This window comes from Sinocyclocheilus rhinocerous, unplaced genomic scaffold (genome assembly GCF_001515625.1).
Source record: "Sinocyclocheilus rhinocerous isolate Xijiao unplaced genomic scaffold, SAMN03320098_v1.1 scaffold603, whole genome shotgun sequence".
Lineage (NCBI taxonomy): Eukaryota > Metazoa > Chordata > Actinopteri > Cypriniformes > Cyprinidae > Sinocyclocheilus > Sinocyclocheilus rhinocerous.
The window spans coordinates 847,412-859,708 of record NW_015656630.1 but is presented as its reverse complement, the minus strand read 5'-3'; the positions used below and the strand labels follow the sequence as shown (position 1 = coordinate 859,708).

Here is a 12,297-nt window from a genome sequence, read left to right as displayed (position 1 = left end):
GTTTTGATTAATCTCTCCCTAGATCGGACGTTTGGGTGTTGAGTTTTGCTATTGGTGTTTGTTTGGACTGTTGTTATTGGTACTACTTACAAGCACTTGCCGATATACTGACTATCACCTACACTGATTACATTACATGTTTTTTTTTTCTTTATAGCTAAATAAATTTGTTTTGTTAAACAGTGGTTGGTTGCGGCGTCTCCCTGATTTTTTTGTTGCGATTTTAGGAAAAGAATCGTAACATTTGTTTTCTTGCAGAAGTACAACACTTTATGTTGTCAGAGGTTAATTATTAATGCATAAAGTTAATTATTTATACAACCACATTAAGAAATGATTATTTCCTTACTATTCAAATATTTTAAAGAAGATTTGTTGTACATACAGGATAAGAACAAAGAAGCTCATCTGCTCCTCCCCCAACCACCTGACTCCCTCGCTCTAAATTATCAATTACCAACACATCAGCTGCTCAATTAAACTCCAATAGCTCAGTTAACACTCATTAGGCGGGACTGCCAGTTTAATTGATTATTGATGCCCATGTTCCTGCAGGAACTGAATTTTTCCCTCTGTTCCTGAGCTTTTATGAATGCTGTATGGCAGCGGTTCTCAAACATGGAGTACCCCCAGCCCTGCACATTTTGTATGTCTCCCTCATCTATCACACCTGATTCAACTCATCAGCTCATTAGTGGAGACTGCAAGACCTGAAGTCAGATATAGGGAGACATACAAAATGTGCAGTGCTGGGGGTACTTCATGGAGAGGTTTGAGAACCACTGCTGTATGGGTTTACACACATGCATGCATGCACACACTGCCTGAAGTGTGACCCAGTTTTACATGAAGTGAAATGTCAGCTGTAATAAAGCTTTTTTATTGGATGGCTCTGCTCTGCCCCTGGCAATAGAGTGATGATGAATGTTGGGGTGATGTCATCAACAAGCACCCCCAGTGCTGTGCGTTGGACAGCACATGGTCTTAATGAGCCAATGCTTTGTTGGGGCACATTCTTCTCCGGCCAAAAAAAAAATTGCTTACGGAACTGTCCACTTGGGTTTGTATCCATCTGCCTTTCTATTCATCCAGACAAGCCTTTTCTTGTACACTTCCACTTTTGCAAAGCCTTCTGGGTAGAATTACTAACGAAATTGAAACAAAACCCTGCTAAAAATGTCTTAAACCAGCCTGGGCTACGTTTCCCAAAAGCATCGTAAGCTAAGTACATCGTAGACCCATTGCCACCAATGGAGCTACGATCAACTTAGGGTTACGATGCTTTTGGGAAACGCAGCCCTAGTCAGTTTGGTCAGGCTGGAAGACCATCTTAAACCAGCTAAGACCTGTATTAGTCTGATTTAAATGGGTTTTTGCAGCAAGGAAAGTCCAAGGAGATTGTGTACTTTACTTTCAGTCACATTCAAGTTTAATACTTTGGGGTTTAGCACAAATCCCTGACCCTTAGTATGACCAATAATAATAATAGCGATGCTTATTTTAGTGAGCGCCGCTAATTAAAATACTCTGACACTCAATAACTGGACTTACTGGAACAGAGAGTATCTGAAACCGTTCTGAAGACTGCTCTTAATTAATGCACTTGCTTGGCACAGATATCACTGGCAGCGCGTAATGGTTTTAATTTGCTCCTCTTGGTAAGCCTGTGCTCATGTGTGGGCTTTTTGAAATGATTTTCCTCCAGTCCGGTGGAGATTTGGGTCAGTCCTCGCAGTTCAGACTCCTGCATATTACCCTGCTAATTTCTCAGCGGTTTTTATAGACTACTACAGGTGAGGCATAAGGTTTTGATTTGGACCTGGAAGTGCTGCCAAATAGAGGCAGTAAAGTAATCATTTACACAACGTTGTTTTCAACTAAAAACGGAAACGTTTTTATGCGTTTTGGCTGTTCATTTACATGACAACAGCGTTTTGGGGGCCTGAAAATGCAAACTTTTTACTGTTATCGTCTCTGTGTAAACTACAAAAATGACAAAACTACAAAAAAGTCTGTGAAAACTTGACAACCATGTATACAGTGTTTTCACAGACCCATGTGAAACTGTGATTTGACATGTTTTGGTCATTGCATGTTGTGACTTGCTTCCATTGTGGTGTGGCTTGTTTCTTTTGTGTAGTGATAATTTTGTTGAGTTACGGCTTGTTTCCATTGTGTTGTGCTAATAATTTGTTACGTTGTGCTAATTTTGCTGTGTTGTGCTTATTACGTTGTGTTGTGCTAATTTCGTTGTGTTGCGACTTGTGTTGGAGCTTTTTTCTGTTGTGTTGCAGCTTGTTTTGATTGTGTTGTGGCTTGTTTCCGTTGTGTTGTGCTAATTTCGTTGTGTTGCAACTTGTTTCCATTGTGTTGTAACATGTTTCCGTTGTGTTGCGACTTGTTTCTGTTGTGTAGTGCTAATTTTATTGTGTTGTGGCTTGTTTCCATAGTGTTGTGCTAATTTCATTCTGTTGCCACTTCTTTTTGTGTTGCGAGTTTGTTTTCATTGTGTTGCAGCTTATTTCTGTTGTGTTGTGGAGATTTTGCTGTTTTGTGCACTACTGTGTATGTGTATATTTGTGTGTGCGTGTGTATATAGGATTTTTTCTAAAGTAACTTGACTTGAAATTGTGTGGCTTTAAATTATGACAAGCTACAGTTTCAAAGTATCTTCCCCAACACTGTATATAACTGAACTGTAATGAAGAACTGCTATCTGCTGAGTTCCGTCACACACCTTTGGCAAATGCCAGACCTCCAGCTTTCACATCAGTGATATGAAGCTGCTGACCTCCATCCTCCTCTACTACCACCACTGAAAAACCTGGAGAAGAGAGAAAGAGACATAAATAACTAAAAAAGAAACAAAGAAGAGGAATAAATCAGATATAAACTGAACAGCATTGTTACCATAGCCTATGGCACAAGACTCATCTCTGTCAAACTGGATGACTTTGGTTGTCTTGGCACAAATTTCGATTTCTTTGTAGAGCTGAACAAAGGAAGAGAGAGAGGGGCTCATATTGATTGCACTCTATGGATGTACAGTTCATTTACAGTATGACTTCAGAAAGAGCTCACATACATCATGGAAAATGTCTTAGTCGGCTGAAATTTATGGCGTTGATATATACGTTAAATAAAAATCAGCTCATTCTCAAGAGAGCTTGAGACAAAACTGGGGCTTTGATCATTTAAGGGAGAGTAAAAGTTAGAGAAAGTCAAGTCTCTACAGAGAGAAAGAGAAAAGATGAGAGGAGACATGGAAAACACAAAGACTCTCTGTCATCTTAGAAGAACGACCATGAAAAAAAACAGCAAAGTAAATTAGCTTTTGAGGTTGCACAGTCGTTGCAGAGGTGTTTTTCCCCAGACTCCACAAATACACACACACACACACACACACACAGCTAAGGGGACAGAAGAACTATTCAGAGTGCATTATGCAGTACATGCATCTTCTACATAATTCATAACATATGCAGCAGCCTCTCCTCAATACGGTCTGAGAGTTTAGACTCGCTTTAACCTACATCGCAGTCAGAACTCAAAACTTTTATACTATCGGCGGCGCATTGCAGAGCCCGTCACAGTCTAATAAATTCACCCCACGCTGCGTCTGTGACCGCTAAACGCTCTTAGCTGTCCAGGACACGTGTTGCAGCTGACAGGCCTTTTTTGTTGGACTTACCAGGTCACAGAGGTCCTCCTCAGGCTTGGGGACGTACAATTGCACTTGATTGTCAACGAGGAACTTCAGCCGTATATAGTGCTTGGAAAGTTCCAGTCTGTAAGCCTGTAAAAAAAAAAAAAAAAAAAAAAAAAAAAAAAAAAAAAAAAAAAAAAAAAAAAAAAAAAAAAAAAAAAAAAAAAAAAAAAAAAAAAAAAAAAAAAAAAAAAAAAAAAAAAAAAAAAAAAAGGAAATTGTATATAATTGCTCAGGATTATTATAGTTAACTAAAATTAAACCTTAAAAATATTTTAGTTACTTGAAATAAACGTTAACAAATAAAGTATAATATTAACAAAATGATGCATTGTGTTTATAGATGCTTTCTCTGCTAAAAGATATATAAAATATATTATATACAGAAAAATACAGAAATTACATTATATTATATTATATTTAGCACTAAACAAATATATACTCTGTATTTTTGAATGGCTGACTGTACACATTATCCAACTTAAAAGAAAAAAAACATCATAAAATATTAATTTGAAGTGAAATTATGAGCTAATCTTGTCACAACAATGTGGTTTGATGTGACATTAAATGGACAATATGAGGAATAAACAGGACACTGAATCTAGTTACCTGAACTTCAGTTTGACTGGATTTAAATAGTCACAATGAAATGTATTTGATTTGAATAGTTTTGTATACATGATATTTACCCTGCACAGTGCCTCCAGGGCCTCCATGGCAGTCTCCCCTGGCTGTATGATAGCCAACACAGGCCGATCATCAGGTAAAGAGACCCAAGACGGCGTGAGATAGTCAGGTACCCACACTTCACTGTCTGTCTTGTGTTGGGTGAGACTTTTCACCAAACCCTCTTGGTCCTTCTGTTAAAAGGAATAAAGAAACAAACTATTTAGGAAGGTGCTTAATGTCAGCATAACATGCATCGCAATGCATTTAACTTACTATACATAATGGGATGTATTTCTGAGCAAAAAAATTGTGATGTACTGATATACAAATCTTTAGTTTTAAATAAATATAAAAACCAGTATTAGATATCAGTATGTATCTAATATATATATATATATATATATATATATATATCATATTTAATGGCCTTTTTTTACATATCAGACCGATACCGATATGACTGCTGATATATCGCACACACATAAAAATGTAGGATGGATGATTTCAACTATCTGAAATTATATTTTACATTTTAATATTTATATTTTACTATTTTATGGCCTGTTTTACCTATTGGACTGACACCAAAATGACTGCTGATGTATTATGTAACCCTAAAAATGTAGGATGGAAGTTGAATTCAATCACCTAGAATAATATTTTATATTTTTATTTATATTTTACAGTTGTATTTTACTTAACAGGCTGTAGGATTGAATTTGATTTCAACCATCTGGAATGGTATTACAAAATTTTATACTAATATTTTATAATTTTATGGCTTATTTTACTCTGATATGAGATAATGACATGACTGCTGATATATTGTGCAATCTTAAAAATACAGAAAGGAACTTAATTTCATCCATCAGAAATTTCTTGGATTGATTGGTTAACATTAACAAAAAGTCAAATAGCCAGGAAAATCAAAGAAGACTGTTTTTTTTTCTCTTATCTCTACTAATGAAGCATGCACAATCAAACCAGTAATGTGCATCAAGAAAGTAAATAGGGTCAATTTCATGTTGCCTAAACCTAAAATGTGTGAGAAAAGTGAATACAAGAAGATTTCACACAAACCACTGAATGCAGATTTACAAAGGTGTCAGTTTTCCGGTTATATTTGCACAAATCTGCCTTATCACACTTAAGCAGAGCTGTCTGGATCGATGCAGCAGACAGTGTGATGATATCTAATCTGAGACTAATTAACTTGGCATCCAAGCACAGCAATGTGCAAGCCCCACACAATACTCAGCGCCTCTGTCTGACAAACGGCGCTTTTAGACGTCTGGCGGGTGATCGATGAGCTGACGTGTACCGGCTGGGATGTTTATTGTGGGTCTTTCGAGGGCTCTTGGGTCTGTCAGCAGGTCTGGCCTGCTGTCAGTGACGGCATGCTGCCTGGCTCAGATAGCTTATACCACACTATCGGGTGACAGCCTAGCACCCTCCCCTTCCCCTCAACAATCTGCCCGCAGAGTAGCTGCGATGGTGGTCCCCCATCATGGAGAGACAGCAAGCCCACACATGGTGAAGGAGAGCGGGAAATGGGTCAGAGGGACTTAAACACACTCACATACTGGCAAATACATGCAGACAATACATGAAACACTCCAACATTCTGTCACTCACATGCGCATACGCTCCCCTCCCAAAACACCCGCCATCTGCTTCCTCTCCTGGCTGTTAATGGACGTGCCGGGTGGGAGAGGAGCCCAGGCCTCCCGCCGCTTCTCCCCGAGGCCCTACAGCCCAGCTTGGGTGTCTTAACTCTCTCTAGCTCTTTCCAGCTCCCTTTGGGAGCTCCATACAGCCCTTACATCTCAGTTCTTATGCGATCTGCCTCTGAGAGCATTCTATTTGACAGTTTTAATTATGCAAAGCATGTTGGGAAGTGTTAGTGTCCTCCTCACCAGCATCTCCTTTCCAGTGTCCTCAAACATGTGCTCGAGATTCCTCTTAACCGACTCTTCACCGTCTACGAACACCTGAGGTTAAATCAAAACCTTCAGTTGGAACCCACCATAAATGATGGTATTTTAATGCACTTATAGCACATAAAAAATAACTATTGCTAATTGCATGAAAAATAAACAGTGATTTGTTCTATTGAACACATGTATGTAATGTCTAGCAGATGTCTAGCAGATGTGAACCTGGTTGATGCTGGGTCTGCCTTTGGTTTTCTTTTTGGAGGTAGTGTCCAGACCCCATAGAGAGGAGAACCGGCTCTTTCGTTTACTGGAGGAACGAGACAGGGCCTGGGTACGTCTCTGCATTCCCCCATCCGTCCTCGCTGCCACCTGTCCAACACAAACCCGCATACAGAAAGTCAATAAACATCTAAGAGAGTTTCAAGCACATGTGATGATAATTTTAAACCATTTAGCATTTGCCACTATGGAGGAAATCTTTAAAGGAATAGCTCAACCAAAAATGAAAATGGGAAAAGTGCAGCATGAACATTGTTCAAAACATCTCCTTTTGGATTTGTCTGGCTTTGGAGCAACATGAGAGTGAGTAAATGACAATAATTGTCATTTTTGAATGAACAGTCCCTTTAAATATTTCACCAATCCCATGATTGTACAATAAACATTAATATTAAACATTTAAGTGACACACAAAACATAGATTTATTTAAATAAATAACTCCTAAGGGCCATTCACACTAAGGATAGCTATAAAGAAGTGCTGTCAAACAATTAATTGCATTCAAAATAAATGTTTTTATTTACATAATATATCTGTGTGTACTGTGTATATTTATTATGCATATATAAATACACACATACAGTATATATTTTGAAAATATTTACATGTATTTACATTTATATTATATATAAATATATTTAATATATAAACATAAAATTTTTCTTAAATATATACATGCAAGGGTGTGTATTTATACATACATAATAAATATACAACATTACACACATATACTATGTAAACAAAAACTTTTATTTTGGATGCGATTAATCATGATTAATCGTTTGACAGCACTAACATAACGTTTTAATAATTGTTCTAATTCTATGAGAATATATCCACAACTATAATGATAACAACACAGAAGAACAACATCGTTGGAATCACTCTCAGAATGTTTTTTTTTTCCATCAATGTTTTTTCATAACTGCAGCTCGCAGTGGTGTGGACGCTAATATAATTATAGTTATTGTTCTTGTTGTGAACAGACCTTTATTCTGCCTAGAGGTTTTAGCTTTTATTGATTACAAATGGCCTCAGTGACACTGTGAGAAAAGATCAGGAAAGAGAGGGGGAAAAACATCTCTTTGCCTTTATGCTTCAAATAAAGATCAGTGATGGGAAAAATTCTGACACCATGACTAATTTCAGAAGCAGTACACATCAACTGCCATGGTGTGAAGATGTTCTGTTCACACACCCCAACATGAAACCACATTCACATTTCTGGGATAATAAACGTTAGTGCCACAGAATTCATAAAGGATATCCTCAGTAATCAGACCACATGTAGGAGTTTGCATACACATAAAACCTTAGCAGTTTAGGGGACATCTGCAGTACAAGACAAAACTCTGTGGCTTGTTTTATATTTAAGAAGGCAGAAAAAATGAGAAAAGAACATTTATAAAGACATTTAAGGTTTAAGGTAGTGGTTAGCGACAATGCTTTTAAAAACACAAACTAAGTGGCAAAATAGCTAAAAGGAAGTTTCACAAAGACAGTTATTGATCTACTGCTTGAGTGCCATTGACGAAAAACGCTCCCTTTTTCATTACTAAAAACGTCATTGATTTTCCGTCAATCTTGGTTTGGTTTTTGGAACTCAATGAGTTACGCAATTAAATGGGAGTTTTATTTCCACGCCTCACTGTGACTCTTCTGAGGTGACAGTTGCGGTCCTCCGGCTGCATATTACGCCATTCTGTACGTTCTTGCTGAACCACAGGAATGACAAAAACACGATGGTGACAACATGTTTTGTTATGCAGTTTCTGATAGGACTCAGGCCAAGAACAGGCTGGCAGGCAGCTCAGAGCTCACCCGGTTCTCGTGGAGTGGATTAAAATGAAGTGGATATTAACTAAACATACTTGAGAGTGTGAATGAAATGAGTAAGTGCGAAACAGAGAGAAATAGGGAATAATGCAATGATATTGAGTGTTTTGAGAGTGTGGAGGTTTGTATGTATGTGTGTATTTCATACCAGGGCATGGAAGGATGATACTGAAAAAATGCCAAGACGACCCATGGACAGTTTGGTGGGGCGGGAAGCAACGGCGAGTAGGCGTTTTGGATTTGGAAGCTCGCCGCCCTGCAGGCTGGACAGGTAACAGCGATACCGGAACAAGTCCATATGAAACTGCTCCAAATTCTGCTCCCAGAGGAATATCTGAACAAAAAGAAAGATTTAAAATCTTCTGCTTTGTCAGTATTTCAACATGCTCTGCACTTATTGTTTTCTGTGTTCGCACATTGATGAGGGCCCCTAAGCTGCTGACTATCAGAGTGTGGGCAGTGTTTTTAATACAGTTTTGCTTACTGGAGGAGAACGCTGGGATAAATCATTAGTCAGCAGGCCTCCTCCAAGCCAGCATGACCTGAGTCTATTCAGAGACCATGGAGGAGTAAGCCCACCTCCGCACAAACAGACGAGTACATCACATACACAATAAGTGAACAGACACATATTTACACTCAGCTTTTATGTAATATCAATCAAATCACATGTCAGTTAGAGATTAAACAGACACAGCAAAAATATACAGTAGCATCAGACATGTCAGAAACACCAAATCTGTGAGTCAATTAACTGTATAATTGACGTGTCCTAGTAAACAAACTAAAAAATGATTGAATGACAATTTCATCAGTGTTTATAGGTGAAGTTTAATAAGTTAAAAGTCCTAAGGCGAAGCTTGCTTTATTTATTTATTTTTTGTATTAAATGGCTTAACCAATGGCATGATTTTGGGTGGAAATATCTGTTTGTCCAACCAGCGGCAAACAAGTCTCACCAGTACCAGTAACATAATTCTAGACGCCACTGACTCTCCAGTAATGAGCACAATTTAAAATCATCAGAAAATCAGACATGCATATGCAGCATGTTCAAAACGTGCGTGTCTACACGTACAAAAGAAACGCGTTCAAAATTGCCGCGTTAATGCGGGCAAATTGTGCGTGTTGACACGGTCACATTTCACGCGTTCCGTTTAAAGATATTTGGCCCCGTCCGCCTTCCATACAAATATGACGTCACCGCGGTGTTGGCGGAAGTTTGATTTGAGTGCGCGCGACGTCGTTTCGCGTGGCGTGTGTATGACATTTTTTGTAACTTTCCGCGCAGCTCCGCTTCCGAAGATGCTTTTAAACAAATTAAGCGCGGTCCACTGCTGTACACGTGCCACAATATCGATACAGGGCCAGCTGTATCGATACTCGTATCGTCAAATCTCTGTGACGATACATCGTCGTATCGATATTTTGAACACAGCACTAGTTCATACCTGCTCTAGAATAGTCTTCCTCTTCTTCCCATCAGTGACGGCAGAGAGCTGCATTTCGCCCATCTTCTTCATTTTCTCATCCATGTCGATCTTTTGTTCAAGCTTCTTGATCTCAGAGCGCAGCAATCGTACGGTGTCCTCGCGGTGGTGCTGACGGGCGACGGCTGCGGCGCAGGCTGAGTGGATGGCGGTTATCCAGTTTTCCAGCTCTGTTTGACCTGATGTCTAAGAAGAAGTGAAACAGAACATTACTTCTTATCACTATAGAATGCCCAATGGCAGTTTGTCCACAATGAGCAAAACCTGAAGGCACAGTATCTAAAAATTGGTACTCCATATATATATATATATATATATATATGGTTAAACATCACTATTAATATAATATAATTTAATCGACATAGCAACACAGAGATTCTTTCAGCACTGAAAAAAAATAATATACTACCAAACGATAATCACGTAGATTTGACTGTCGGGCCTGACGTGTTAACCTTTAAGAATGTCACCTGGTAAGCAGGATGTTGTCAGCTGTCACAGAATAAAATGTCACTGAGACACACAGAAATTCAGAAACACTGTTCAGCAGTTTTGAATGATACAGTGGACCATGAGCATTGTTGTGGGACAATTCTATATCAACTGTTTTCAGGTTGTCATAAATGTATGGACAAAAACATCACCAATGGCTTCAAATGCTACCCCGAAGAATTCAAGTTCATAGGAGTAACTGGAATCACTTTAATATTAATCTTTCGAGATTCAGATTGTCTTACCTGGAAGAGGAAGGCATCTCCCAGTGCATTGCTCAGACAAAACACAAAGTCTTTCTTGGGATGTTCTGGGACAGCCTGAACAATGCTGTTCTCCACCCAGACTGCATGTTTGTGGATGCTGTTGTGGTCGATCCCTGAACGTCCATCTGTTTCGTAAAAAAACAGAGTGCATCCTGGGAGGATAAAGTGAAAAGGAAGATCAGAAAATATGGAACTGTAAATGTAAAACAAGTTTCAGGATTTGATTAATCTACACCAATAAATATATGAAAGTTTGATGACAAATTTTTGATAACCTGTAATGTCTCAGATGCTATTTTGTGTTCTTTTTACATGAACAATTGCTGCAAGAAATGGCCTAGAGCATGAAATTAGATTGTGATTGAATAGTCATGGCAAGATTACAAACATCAAACCGTCTGAATCAAAAGCTCAGAATTTGAAAATAAATTTAATAGGGTTTGGTGTGATTACCCTGATGTGAAATAGCAGGTGCATGATATTTTGTAACTGCTGCGGGTTCAAGGAGTTGCAAAATGTAAAATGCATTGCATTGTGGGACGGAATACCCAGTGAAGTGTGCTTTGCTGTTTACTGCCCATTTGATCAAATGTAAGAGGCCATCCAGGTAAACGATGCACATTATACTCATTATATCCACCTTTTTTCTGAGTAACAGACAAGACTTTATAGATAGAGCAGAAATAGTAAGAGTAGCAATATGCTATTCCAAACATAGCTTCAGTCTCACCTTTGAGTGATACCCAGTACTGTTTCCATTTCCTTTTTGCTGCTGGCTCCACCCTCTTATTCTTTTTGTGCCCCAGGAAGTTCTTCACAGCCAGCAGGCCGGCCTTCCGCACAGTGCCCTGCACCGTGCTAAGTAGAATGTCTGAGGGGTAAATGGAGCTTAGCGTTCCACTGCTCCTCTCATCGCTAGCAGCCGAACCTGCCTCTTCGAGGCAATCCCACATCTGTCGGGAGTTCAAGTCCAGCTCCTGACGGAAGTTTTCGTATACGCCTTGATCTCCACCCGGTTGACGTTCACGGTCTCCTCCACCTCCGCTGCTACTGCCGCTGTCGCTTCCCGCGAAGATGCTTCCGCTAGCAGTAGAGTAGACGGAGAAGGACGCAGACATGGCCTTGCAACGGCGTGAGGAATGCTCGACTTCAGCTGCGCCACCGTCAATACCGCTGTCTCCATACTCGCTCTCCTCACCGGCCGTGATATCCTTCATGCAAACAGAATAGGTTACTGGAGATAAAAGATGTCACTCCCTCTACAGTTACAGCTACATCCTCCAAACAAGAATTCCTTTTCAGAATTTCACCCTAAACAATAGTTTGACATTTCATAAAAATGTAATGGAAACTAACTTCCATTGAGCTGCTAAATGGCTCTTTTCCTTTCCGCTTTTGACAGATACAAAGAAAGAAACTAATCTGTACTTGTTCTCAACTTGTTTACCTGTGCATGAAAGAGGAACAGAAAGAGGAAGTCAAGAAAGTGCAGCTTCTCTTTGCCAACACAGAAACACTGAAGTTCCTCGCAGGTAGATCATGCAAAATATCATGTTTCAAAAAACACTGAGCAGGTGTCCAAAGTAGCTGTCAAAGGCATGAACATGACTCAGGGAAC

The 12,297-nt window shown here is 39.1% G+C and overlaps 1 protein-coding gene across 3 annotated transcripts in view; it reads right to left on the bottom strand.

The window, feature by feature from the left end:
* Positions 1 to 12,297, bottom strand: part of tiam1a (TIAM Rac1 associated GEF 1a) — a 63,757-nt gene that overhangs the window by 15,999 nt on the left and 35,461 nt on the right. For all 3 annotated transcript variants that reach the window (XM_016528397.1, XM_016528396.1, XM_016528398.1), the window contains exons 4-13: positions 11,410 to 11,890; positions 10,659 to 10,831; positions 9,883 to 10,107; positions 8,580 to 8,765; positions 6,538 to 6,684; positions 6,295 to 6,369; positions 4,399 to 4,569; positions 3,692 to 3,796; positions 2,911 to 2,992; positions 2,738 to 2,824 (exon numbers count right to left, since the gene is read on the bottom strand). In XM_016528397.1, coding sequence (XP_016383883.1) covers positions 2,738 to 2,824; positions 2,911 to 2,992; positions 3,692 to 3,796; positions 4,399 to 4,569; positions 6,295 to 6,369; positions 6,538 to 6,684; positions 8,580 to 8,765; positions 9,883 to 10,107; positions 10,659 to 10,831; positions 11,410 to 11,890 — 1,732 coding nt within the window. The remainder of the gene's footprint in view (positions 1 to 2,737; positions 2,825 to 2,910; positions 2,993 to 3,691; positions 3,797 to 4,398; positions 4,570 to 6,294; positions 6,370 to 6,537; positions 6,685 to 8,579; positions 8,766 to 9,882; positions 10,108 to 10,658; positions 10,832 to 11,409; positions 11,891 to 12,297) is intronic.